At 46.0% G+C, this 12,985-nt stretch overlaps 1 protein-coding gene across 1 annotated transcript; it reads left to right on the top strand.

Moving 5' to 3' along the window:
* Positions 1–7,877: 7,877 nt before the first annotated feature.
* Positions 7,878–12,167, top strand: si:ch211-195b13.1 (STKc_SGK domain-containing protein). The gene is made up of 13 exons (XM_061093026.1): positions 7,878–8,030; positions 8,614–8,689; positions 9,340–9,415; positions 9,501–9,541; positions 9,647–9,704; positions 9,842–9,925; positions 10,051–10,182; positions 10,271–10,383; positions 10,496–10,619; positions 10,707–10,802; positions 10,901–11,056; positions 11,146–11,235; positions 11,604–12,167. Exons 1-13 carry the CDS (start codon positions 7,961–7,963, stop codon positions 11,766–11,768), a joined length of 1,281 nt encoding a protein of 426 aa, XP_060949009.1. The 5' UTR covers positions 7,878–7,960; the 3' UTR covers positions 11,769–12,167.
* Positions 12,168–12,985: the final 818 nt, after the last annotated feature.

Below are 12,985 nucleotides of genomic sequence, written 5' to 3' on the forward strand. Positions count from 1 at the left end.
TCCAACTTCCTCCTCTGCAGCCTGTTTACTTCCTCCTGGTCTGGTTTGTCCCTTCATCTCTCCAAACCTGCCATTTTCCATCAGCCCACCGGTTTCCTGTCTCCATACCCGCCTGCTCACCCGTGTCTTATCTCCAGTCACCCATGCTTCCCTGCCCACTGACACACTGATGACCAGTTACCCCATCAACCCACTATCGCCAACTCCTTGTCGGTTTCTCTCCATCTCAAACCATCTATCTAATAACTGTGTGTCTGTGGCTCAATGAAGTTCTGTTCAGGTTCTGTAGACTGAGTCCAGCAGCCGGTATTTAATCTTTAACCTTTTGTTGTGTATTCACTAGAGTTAATGACTTTAGCATGTGCTTAAATACAATGACAGGCTGATATATATGATGCTTATCTTCGTGACTCTCAGACATTCCCAGAGAATCCTCCAGATCTTTATTCAAGGAGGTCTGTCCCTCTTTGGAAAGACCTTTTACCTAGGGAATGACCTCTGACCAGAAAAGGGAAGGTCCTTGACCAATGCATTTTCATCTTCATGTGCAAAACAACTCCTTATTTAGGCTGAAGACCCTGTTGTGTGATGTAATGTTATCTCTAGGTTTGGGGTCCCACCTCCAACCTATAAAACTTCTTGCCCTGCAGGGAGACTTCAGACTTTCACCATTTGGCTGCGTGATTTCTCCGAGTCTCTAGAGCTCGTCCTGACCTGTACTACTTTGTGTAATAAACATCATTATTCTTGTAAGTACTGGGTCCACGGTCCTTCCCTTCATCATCAACTTCTACAACAACACTGCGACCTCTCGGCCGACAAGAATACACATCACTTTCTACTGTAGGTGTGACATCAAAGTCACCAACAGCAGCTTCTGACAACATCTGGGAAGTTTACACGAGTCCCACAACAAGACGAATGGGATTTTAACCCCTGTTGTTGTGTCTCTGGTTCGACTCGGTTCCTCGACAATGACGCCAACGAATCTCAGCGACAATCAGTCACATGTCTGAACAGTTCTCTGCATCACTTCCTCTCCTGCGACTCACATGCGTCTGCCACGTCCCCTCACCTCGCACCCGGCCCGGATTTAAATGACATGCAAATCTGTTGCAGACACTCTGTCCTCGTGGAGAAACACGGGCTGCGTTCAGAGAAAACCTCCCTGCCGTCCTTTCTCAAGCTACACGATATCGGCCCGTGTTTGTTTCCCTGTGAACTTTGCCGTGCGGTTTTGTTCACAGGCTGGAAAAATATGTTTGTTGGCGAAGTTGCCTGGTTTCAACACAGGGCTGCAGATATAAGGTGACTGAGAGAGAGAGAGAGAGAGAGAGAGAGAGAGAGAGGCTCAGCTCCAAAATCATTTGAATGTTGCATTTTCTCAAGTTTTCTTTGAACTTTCAGTGGTTTTTTGAAATGTAAATCATGTTTGCTGGAGGCGGGAGCGATTTGTGTTTGCTCGGACGTTTGGAGTTCAGCATCGAGGCCGAATGAACGAACTGTAAAATGCATGTTTCCCATGATTATGCAGAGACCTCTCGGTTCTTTAATCAGGAATTCAAATCGGTTTGACGCAGACAATCATCTCCTGACTGTGAGGGTTAGTGAAGATGATCCAAAGGCACAAAAATCATTTCAAATTTGATATCTAAGAGGATTTTATGTGAGCTGTATTTTCTGAATGAGGTCAGTCCCTCAAATTGACTCATCGTTGTGATATGACTGTAGTTTTGCATGTCCACCAGTCTTTAGCTCTCATCTTTAGGACAGTTTCAGCCCCAAAGCTCTGGTGTGAGCTGATATCAAAGAGTAACAAGCAGCTCTCTCTCGAAGGGCTTCACAGAAAGTTATGACAAATTAAAGGAAATGTGTATAAATAGACGAGTATAAATAGTAAGAACAGGATGGTGCATGGACTGGTGACTTAAATATGAAGATGATACTTCATAACAGTCACCAGGTTGCGTCACACCACCGTTATTAACACAGAGGCAACATTAGAATGTCACTCAGTCGAAAATACATACAAACCTAAAATAGAGACAGAAAACAGGAAGCTGCTCTTTTAAAGTTTGAATCTTAACAGGATAAGTTAAGTTCAAAGAATCAACTGAATCAGAACAATCAAAGACTCAGTTATACAACGATTGTTTTTCTATTCGTTTTACGGCATCTTTTGGCTTTTGATCGTTTCCTGATGTTTTATCAAGTGTAAATTAGATTTTTGTGTACTATTGTCTATGTACATTCCCTAAAATATGATTTAGATTCACTTGTCCAGCTTCTAAACCCAATCCTAATTCAATGCACTTCACTGAGTGTTCCTCATCAATGATGCTGTTGTTGCTCGTGTGCGTCGACCCCCCCGCAGACCTCTCCCTTCATCACATGGCCCTCATTGTGTGTGAAGGCCTTCAGCCTCAGGCAGACCGCAAAACAAAGCAATCAGAGCCGTCGGTATGACTAACCAGGTCCGTTTAGCCCCTAAAACCCCTGAGAGACCTGTAAACGGAGGAGGAAGAGGAGGAAGAGGAGGAGGATGAGCAGCGAACACATCACTTGTGCATCAGTGGCCAATTAGGAGCAGGTTTAAGAACCTCTCTGTCTGTTCTCTTTATTCCTCAGGTGGTTCCCATGTCATGGAGACCGGTTTCCCCTCCGGCGGGACTCCCACGCTCACGGGAGCCGTAACCAGAGACCTGCTTTTGTTTGTAAGAACAGATGAGGGTGGAGGTGGAGGGGGGGAGGTGGTGGGCCGAGTTGGTGGGTTGCACAGAGGAGGGAGAGGCAGGTGCGTCACAGATCTTTGCTCTCAGCCAATTTGTCTCAGCGCAGCCAAGACGAGAGGAGGAAGGAAACGGCAGAGGGAAGTGCAGAAAGTGATTTTTTTTTGCACGGGGAATCAAAGACTTTTATTCTGACCAGAGCTGCAGCGAAGGAAAAGGAGAAGAGAGGGAGGAACACAGGGCTGCATCTCCGTCACATGCACCTGAACGCTCTGCAGCAGACAGGCGTGCATTCATCAGAGACAAAATCACCAAACAACCGAGGAGGGACATGAAGACCGGCAAGAAATCCTTCATAGGTAGGTGCTCCTTTCCGTGTGTCGTGAGATGTGAGGGGATTCACGTCCAGCCTCTCGTGGAGCAGCATGCACCTTGGAGACGTTAAACAGCATCCTTCCTTCTCTCTTCCATCATGGCTCTCGTGTGTTTATAACTGTTTATTAACGACGCCTCAGTCCCCTCCTCCTTCTTGCATTCCCTCCGCTGGCTCTGACGTCACCGCCTCGGCTCATAACAAAGCTTTTTTGGCAGCACGAGTGACTGCATGCCTGGGATGTGGATGCACCGTCCCTCTGTGTCCTCTCTGTTCGCCTATTGTCTGGTTCATTTCTACAATGCACAGCCCAGAGCCGCTCGCCTCCACACTGCAGCTCCTCTGCTCCAACTCTCGTTTGTCAGCTGAGAGGAGAAAAGATGCTCCCGGGCCTCGACTTTGTAACCAGGCGCTGGAAGATCTGCATGATTCTAGTGTTCAGTAATAGTCTGAAAACCAATTTAAGCTTCCAAAGATACAGCAAAGAAAAGGCAAAGCTATGAGAATGAAAACAGGTTCCTACATTTGTACTATCCTTTCTCTCTGAGACATCGATACCTCTCTCAGGTCAGGTTGTGAAAGGTGAAGCTGTAGCTATTCCCTTTTGGCTGCAGGTAGTCGGATGATGTTACCTTTTCACAGAACTAGGGTTTTACCCCTCTGTCTCCAGTCTTTAGGCCAATCTGAGATAAACAACTGCTGGCTTCATATTGACTGGATATCCTTACAGAAACATAAACTGAACTTCCCTCTGTGCTCTGGAAACGCTCAGCGAGTGTTTTGTGGATTACAGGCATCATGAGCGGTTATGGACCCGGCAGGTGATCGGATCAGACCAGTATCCTGCAGATTAATTAATAACTGCACGGCTCGCTCAGCTTTCATTTCCTATTTAAAGGGGAAACAGGCCATTTAAGACATTCCTTCCTTATCTGAAATCATTTCCGGGATGAATATGAAGTGCCAATTATCCATGCAGTCACACAAACACGCCAGATTTGTATCTTCTTGTTTCAAATGCTTGTTCTGGAGATATGAAGTCACTTGTCCTCATCATCTCAGTCACTTCACACACTTAATGAAGGTAGTTAATTGATTTGGTTTCCAGCGGATGTTTTCCAGATGAATATCTCCAGGAGATAACTGACCTCATGAGCTTTACGCTGGATTAGCGAGACTGTGAAAACAAACCACGAACTGGATCCAATTGATAACTTGATGGTGGCTTAGCTAGTGAGTTAGCTTTATTCAGGCTAACCTGTGTGAGACATTGACATTCAGTGAGCAGGCTCATCACTTAGGCCACAGGCTGGATTTCTTTTCAAGATGTCCAGGAGCTGGTTGCTTCACATACACTTCAAATAATTCACTCACAGAAGCCAGTGCTGTCGACTGACTCATGTCTGTCTGCACTTGATGAATAAGACTCATGTTCTCTGAATGATGAAGCAGCTTCTCTGTTTTCTTATCTGCTTCCTTTTTACTGAGCTGTAAAGTTTCAGTCACACACAGCAGGGTTATTTCCACCTGAGCAAACACATTGTAGACTGGCACTAATACCAGAGCAATGGAAAAGCCAATCACAATGGTAAATCTATTAATAACATTCAATTTAACTGCTGTAAATACGTAGGAACCACCACAGTTACCTGGCAGCAAATTCAAATACTACAGAACGATGAGGCAGCGGTGTGCGTGTGAGTCATTACATAAGACAACAAACATCCTCTTTCCTAACTGCTGAAGCAGACACATGTAAGGAGCCATCGAATCCCCGGTGGAGAACGGAGCAAATTAAAAACAAACACATCTCGTCTCCTGCCTGAGAATCCAGGAGGGAAACGAAGGTGCGTGAGAGAAAGGTGCAGGCGGCCGGCTCAAGGTGGAGAGAGGAGCTGCAGGGAGATACGAGTTCGGCCGAGAGCAGGAGCTGATGACATTAGCATGACTGCGGGGGGGTGAAGGCCACGATCGCTCCTCAGCACCATCGATAAGAGCCACAGTGTAATTACAGACCCGTCCTCACAAGCCTGCAGCTGGTCACAGAGGAACCAGGACTGAGCAGGTCTCTGTGTTCCATTAGCACCAAGCTGAGCCGCTCATTCTCACCCTCACATCAGAGTCACACAGCCACACATCGGATTTCCCTACAGGAAAAACAAAAAACCCCTGGCGACCTTTAAAGAAACCGGAACATCAAGTAACACTTTGCTGCTGAAGCATTTTGTATTTTCACACCATATCAGACAGATTTAAACACCGGACTTTCTGAGAAACTGCTTGATATATTGTTAATTGTGCAGGAAACAGATTATTAATTTGTCCTGTAGAAACGTTTTTTTTACCGGAGCTGCAGCTGACGGTGATTCACACGAGGAACTTGTGGGCGAGAGGAAGTGATCGTCACATGTTTGACAGAGCGACGGAAAGCAGGGCAGCTTCTGTGATGGAGCTAAATAAAACCTGATGAATCCGTCCCCTGACAGATCAGGCACTGGAGAGACATTTATTAAGAGACACTCAGTGGTGGCTTCTCTGATGCGTGTTCACCTCATTTGTAGTGTTTCACCTAAAACTTTCTGCAGGACAGAAAATCCTTAATTTGTCAGCACGAGAGGCGAAAGCTTAAATCATTTGCTAGTTGAACGATTAATCACTTGACAGAAAACACACAGCAACTGCAAACTGTTATTTTTAAGCTAAAATTGCAAAAGATAAATGTTTCCAGTCTGACTAAGCTTCTTTCCCCTTTCTAAAATTACAGTAAATGACATATCTACAAGTTTTGAACTATTGGTTTGACTGATGCTGATTCACACCGAAAAATGTACGTTATCTTAGAGTAAATGATCTGCTGATTAATAGATGATTCAAATCCTTCACAACCTGCATTTCGAGCTCAGAGCAGATTCTTATCGTGTTGATATAAATGTGAGAATCTACCCATGCGTCACTAAAGGGGAAACACCACCTCAACCGGCTGTTTGCTCTGCTTTCCAGCGCACTTGACTTTTTCCATCACAACAGACAGAATGCAAATCAATGATCGAAGCGACAGAGAGCGAGCGATGTGAAGGGAACGGCCCTTTGTCATGTTTGTCTTTGCACAAGTCACCAGAGATGAGAACATGATACACATGAATAATCCAGAGGGAGACTTCATGAGGGGAGGAAGACGCCCCACACAAAGCCGGAGAGGTGTCATGTTATCGATCGGCCGTGTCTCTGTGTAAACCGAGCCGAGGCTGAGCTCACAGTGAACTCAGGTACGAGCCGATACGCCACAGGTCGGCTCCGCACCAGCTGGTTTCTGTCAAGACCTTCACGCCACAGATAAGCCACTCGACTTCCTCTTCTTTTTCCGAGGTATACCAGAAGTACCGGTTCTGTGGAGTCTCACTTCCTCTAAATGATTCATGCATGTGACATGTCAGAATCGGGACAGAACCCAGGAGTTCCCCACGAGCACATGAATGACTCTCTGAGGCAGATGTTTACCAGAAGAGGGTCGGAGGAAGGAGAACTCGGAGGCTTCATGTTAGAGAAAATAGAAGGAGTCATTAATAATTGGAGGATTTTCTTAGTTCTCCAAATGTTTTCTGCTTTCAGCTTCTCAGATCTGAGAGTCTGCTTTTGAAGTGTATCGCCATAAACGGAACGTGTTTGGGTGTCAACAGAACTGAGCGCTCACTGCGTGCGGTTACGAGTTTTCCAACAACACGTCAAGTCGAGAGAAGCCAAATAACCACCAGTGGTGAAAACAATGACCAATTCGTGAGAACAATCACGAACACAATGGATATGCTGCTCGCTCTCGTCCTGTATAGCTGTTTGCCTTATGGCACAGTTATGTAACGTCTGGGGGGGGGGGGGTTAGTGGACCGCTTCTCTCTGACATCTGCTCTCATCACTCGCTAAGCTGCCATGAGCATGATGTCATGTCCAGTTTCTCTGAATTTATGTAATTCTGTCATCGGTCACCTTCACGACCCTGACCTCCTCCGCCACGGAAACCCTGGTATTTAATGATTTCTGGAAAAACCACCATTGGATTTATGTAGGAAATGGTCTGTGCATTCATTTTTCTTCTGTGCAGTCTTTATGTGGGTGTTTGGAGGGAGGGATGGCGGCTGTTGAAGGGGGGGGGGGAGCAGGAATGCACGAGTCGTGACACACATTTCATCCGCCTCCTTTCAAAACAAAAACAAATGGAGAGAAGAGAAGAAAAGAGAGGGAGATAGAGACAGAGACAGAGAGAGAGAGAGAGAGAGAGAGAGAGAGAGAGAGAGAGAGAGAGAGAGAGAGAGAGAGAGAGAGAGAGAGTTTCGGCTACATTCTGCCGTTCATTGTCCTCGGCCATAAAAAGAGAATTCATAATCCCTTTCTGTTTGCCCGGCGATGACAGCGAGCCGGAGATTTCCATTGACAGGAGATGAGGAGGTGGGAGTGTGAAGGAGCCCCCCCCATCCCTCCCACATGTACACACACACACACACACGCACACACCCACACACACACACACGCACACGCACACAAACACCTCCTCCTCTGCGTCATCCCTCTCCTCCGGCAGGCCACAGTATATGGCTGCAGCGGAATCCCGTGACGTCACGCCTGCCAAGTGGTTGTCGTGGTTACAGTGATGAGGAGAGAGAAAAGGGGAGGGAGGGAGGGAGGGAGGGGAGGGGAGGGAGGAGGCGTGGTCTCCCCTCGCACCACGTGTTTGGTATAAATACCCTGGCTGGTGCGAGTCGTCTCCAGCGGCATTGCGCAGAGGAACGCGCACAGGAGCGAGTGTTGTGTGTTTCTGTTTCCTTTTTTCTCTTTCCACTGGATTTGTATTTACCTGTCGCTCGTCATGGCCGTGACCGAAGCTGGATGCGATCTAACTTACTGCAAGATGAGGGGGATCGTTACCGTCCTCGCCGGTGAGCGACCTATTTAATTAACAGCTTCCTTATAATTAACAGCGCCCTTATAATAAAGAGCGTCCCTATAATAAAGAGGGTCAACGCTGTGCATTCATCAGGACTCAACTTAACTGAATGTTGATTGTGTTATTTATATACACGCTGCTTGGGGATTTAACCTGATTGCAAAGTGCTTTTGTTTGTTTACTTCTTCGGGAATTGTGTTGATATTTTCGTGGTTTATCGCTTTTTAATTTTAAGTAATTCGTAGGAAATCTGTTTAAAATGAACACAAACTGTTGTGATGTGCGTTGTGAGAGTAATCCAGGAGGGAAGATGCTTTGTTGGCCACCACTGTTGGAATCTGAGTGACTGACCCAAGTGGTTGCATAACCCGTAAGCCTGCAGCATTAGAGGTCTCTATACAACACGCAAATCTTCCCTATATAGCAGGATATTTGGGACAGCGGATTACAGCTCACAGTCACAGAGCATATTTTCTCCTCTCTGGTGGGAAACAGAAATCTGTAAAACCCCTGTGTGATGATGACTGATGCTGCGTGTGTGATGCTCATGTTCCTGTGTCTCCCTCCATTTGCAGCTTTCATCAAGGAGAGAAAAATGGGGCTGAACGACTTCATCCAGAAGCTGGTGTCTACCCCACATATCTGCCAGCAGTAAGTACTCACTGTAATGTTATGTAAAAATGTCAGATCAGGGCCATATGGAGCAAATCATGGGCCGGAGTATTCATTTGTGATGATAGGGCCACTCATGGCCAGTGTGCAGTTTGCAAATCCAATCAGCCACCTGAGTTTGGAAGGACATTCTGTGAAATCTGTAATCTGGGTCCAAGAAGCCAGGGTAAGAATAGTCCTTTTATGACGAGCCTGTGAACAACTGCTCCACTGGATAATCACCTCTCCAGCAAATCCTCTCTGTCCCCTGGACCAGGATAAACCAGTAATTCAATTATGACATGATACATGGCCCGTCACACTGGGGTGAACCCACGGGCCTGTCCTTTAGGATCTGGGTGCTGGAAAGAAACAAATCTGGGCAGCAGCATCTGTCCCGGGATGTGTTCCAGGAGAGACAGAGTTGTGTAAACCGGCTTGTTGTGGGTCAGCAGCTTAAGCTTCTCCGCAGACAGGTTAGGTGGTTACATGAAGATGAGCCTTTCCTAAACCTGACCTGTCTGGAGGTCTCAGACAGTCGCTCACAAATCAGAACCAGTTCATTCAGCTTTAAAATGCAATCATCCGCAGTGAATCAGATGTAAAAGACGATATTCATCTCACAACTATATGCTTTGTTTGTGTTTCAGTGTCGAAGTGAACACTCTCCTGAAGATTGATGAGAATCAAAATGAAGAGTTGGAAAAGGAACTTCTTGACAATCCTGTAAGTGGAAACTTCTCTCTGACTTTGTGACTCATTCTCTTTCCAAAACATGTATTTATAATTTCCCTCTTTTTATTCTATCCAGATGTGCCTAAATTCCAGAAGCTCACTGGCCGAGGACACTCAGTAAGTAGCCTGATGAGATCTCCTAATCTTTATCAATGTTGACAATGATTTCTGTTAAGAAACACAAATGAAAATGCTCATTTCCTCTTTGTTTCTCCACATTAGGATCAAACCCTGTGATTTTGACTACCTCAAAATCATCGGCAAAGGCAGCTTCGGAAAGGTGAGATCTTTGTCTAACTTTCTTTTAGGAATCTCCTCTTATCTTATTATACTGTGTGCATCCAGCCCGGCTGTATACCACTCATCCTCTCAGGGTTGCTAATGAAATCACTGATGCAAATGTTTGTCCTGCTCCAGGTTCTGCTGGCTCGGCACAAAGAGTCCTGCGAATACTACGCCGTCAAAGTTCTGCAGAAGAAAATCATTATGAAGAAGAAAGAGGTAAGAGGCTTCATTTAGGATTAATTATCTTAGATGCACCTACATTGAATTCCCTTGTGTTCTATGTTAATGAGATGGATATCTGGAATAACATATCTTATTCCTCCTCTTCCTCTTCCTCTTAGCAAAAGCATATCATGGCCGAGCGCAGCGTGCTGATGAAGAACATCAAACATCCCTTCCTGGTGGGCCTGCACTACTCCTTCCAGACCAATGACAAACTCTACTTTGTGCTGGACTACGTCAACGGTGGAGAGGTGAGCCGACACCCACACAAAGTGAACCAGGTCACATGATCCCGGTGTTTGAAGTTCCACACTGACAGATGTTCTGTTCTCCCTCCAGCTGTTCTACCACCTCCAGAGGGAGAGGGTCTTCCTGGAGCCCAGAGCCCGGTTTTACGCGGCTGAAATCGCGAGTGCGCTCGGCTACCTCCACTCCCTGCACATCGTGTACAGGTAATGAGCAATCCTACAGCGCCCCCTGGTGGACGACTGTGCGCATAGGTTGGAATTGGACATAATGGCGCAGATGCATTTGAGTGATCGTTCCCTTCTTTGTCCTGCACAGGGACCTGAAGCCGGAGAACATCCTGTTGGACTCGCAGGGCCACATCGTGCTGACGGACTTCGGTCTCTGCAAAGAAGGCGTCGAGGCCAACGGAACCACCACGACTTTCTGCGGGACGCCAGAGGTACGAAACCAATCTCTAGACTGTCACAGGTTCACACTTTATAATTGCCGGACTTGCATTGACCTTTTCTCCCTGCTCTCCTCACAGTACTTGGCCCCTGAGGTTCTCCAGAAGCGGGCGTACGACCGCACCGTGGACTGGTGGTGCCTGGGATCCGTGCTCTACGAGATGCTCTACGGACTTGTAAGTCAAATGTTTATGCTTGCGAATGGAAATCCATCTCCATTTAGTTTATATGCAAACTAATCTCAATTCGCTGTCATGGTGTTTGCCATCTGCAGCCTCCGTTCTACAGTCGCAACACAGCGGAGATGTACAACAACATCCTGCACAAGGCGCCGGTGCTCAAGCCCAACGTGTCCAACGCAGGCCGGGAGCTGCTGGAGGGGCTCCTGCAGAAGGACTGCACCAAGAGGCTGGGGGTCAAGGATGATTTTGTAAGTGCACATAGCTGATTCATAAGTAGGAGATCCGTGAAGCTTGTTTTCTATCAGTCTGCTCATCCGGAATTTCTCTTTCCCTCCAGCTTGAACTCAAGTTCCATTCCTTCTTTTCTCCAATCAACTGGGACGACCTGATGGCCAAGAAGATCGTCCCTCCTTTCATCCCCTCAGTGGTACGTTCAATTTCACAGTTTCTGACTCACCAGTCGAACTAATAGTCCAAAACCCCAAGAATATTTGTTTACATTACAGTTTATAGTGAAGTCGATGTCTTAAATTAGATTAGGTTGTCATGTTTCATCCAAAGAACAGTCCAAAACCCCATAATGTTAAGTTTACAATCATGTAAAAGTTAGAAAAACCCAAATCTACTTTTCTTCAAACTGACAAATCAATTAATCATAAAAAAACAAACACGGAGCAGCAGCAAATCTTCATATTTAAGAAGCTGGAATCAGATTTTTTCCTGATAAACTGATGAATCAGCTACAATACAGCGATAAAGTGCTTAACAATGATCATCTCCTGGTTTCCTTCACAGTCTGGTCCCACTGACCTGCGACACTTTGACCCCGAGTTCACCCACATGCCCGTGTCCTCCTCCCTGTGCAACGACACCCTGGCTGTGACGAGCAGCATCAGGGAAGCAGCCGGAGCCTTCCCGGGTTTCTCCTACGGGCCTCCAGCGGACCTCTCCTTCATGTGAACGCCTGAACCTCTGCACACCATGTCCAGAGGAGTGGAAGAGAAACAGGACTCTGGATTCAGAGCCTGACATTGGCAGCAGGGGCCACAAACCGCAGCAAACTGACAGAGGGGACGCTGCAACTAGGGACCTGAGAAATGGATTTAACTGATCCTGAACCACGAGGGGCAGGACATGAGGGATCTTGTGCAGGACTTCTGATGGAGACTCATGTTTTTACACCCCCGGCCCATCTCCTCTGTCTCAAGCACCAACATCCACACATGTGTGCTAAGTATGGATGCACTCTGGGGTCGTGAAACATGGCGCTCTCGTGGTTCTGGACCTCACAGCTACTGGTGAGGAGACGTGAGGAGAAGTGCCTGAGGTTCACAAGGCGGTCTGGATGATGGCGGCGGCGGCGGCGGTAGCGGCGGCTTTGGCCAGGAAGAGCCAGCTTTATCAAAACCCACACAACCATGTCATTGGTTTGGACTCTGTTCGCCCCAGGGCGATGGCCGTATCAGGGTGATGCCTTCATTACATTACATGTCGACATAACGTCTTTTAATTTCATAATGCATTGATATTTTTTCATGCGAATGCTCAATTGCACTTGAGGAAACAAGGGTCAGGAAAGGTGAAACCTTCTGCTTGAAAAGCTTCAGCAAACTTTGAGATTAACCGGCTGCATAACTCTCGACATTGAGTTTCATATCTCTGCAGAGCAATTATGGCATTTCAATATTGCACATTAGTAATGATAGTTGGACCAAACTGTAAACTAGGATATGCTTTAACATTTAACGACACTTCCTTTTGACCCGCTTGTCCTCATTAAACCGAAGATCAAAGTTTTACTGTACTGTGTAGAAGAAAAAGTTACATATATTTTATTACAAAACCAAAATGGTTTTCCATGTTTTGAATAACCACAAACATTCACTCTCTACTTTTAATAAAATCATATATTGTAATTTAATTATAAATGTTTCCTAGTATAAATATATATATATATATATAAAAGATGATTATATTAAATTAAAACCCTATTTCCCGTAAGGCAGTTCTTTTTCCCCAACTCATTCTCATCTACAACTAGTGACTGTATTAATCCATATCTACTGTTCGCACACATAATCTCATTGATTCATATGTTCAACCAGCAATAACCGACCCACATCAATGATAGCACACACTGTATATCAATTGTATTTGAAGTTACTGATTAAGTGATT

Source organism: Limanda limanda, chromosome 19 (genome assembly GCF_963576545.1).
Source record: "Limanda limanda chromosome 19, fLimLim1.1, whole genome shotgun sequence".
Taxonomy (NCBI): Eukaryota; Metazoa; Chordata; class Actinopteri; order Pleuronectiformes; family Pleuronectidae; genus Limanda; species Limanda limanda.

What these genes read in the sequence shown, in the direction of transcription:
- si:ch211-195b13.1 (XM_061093026.1), top strand. Translation starts at nt 7,961, where the DNA reads ATGGCCGTGACCGAAGCTGGATGCGATCTAACTTACTGCAAGATGAGG. An exon ending in TCCCTGCACATCGTGTACAG is followed by an intron (nt 10,384 to 10,495) that starts GTAATGAGCAAT and finishes TGTCCTGCACAG; the next exon opens with GGACCTGAAGCCGGAGAACA. An exon ending in CTTTCTGCGGGACGCCAGAG is followed by an intron (nt 10,620 to 10,706) that starts GTACGAAACCAA and finishes CTCTCCTCACAG; the next exon opens with TACTTGGCCCCTGAGGTTCT.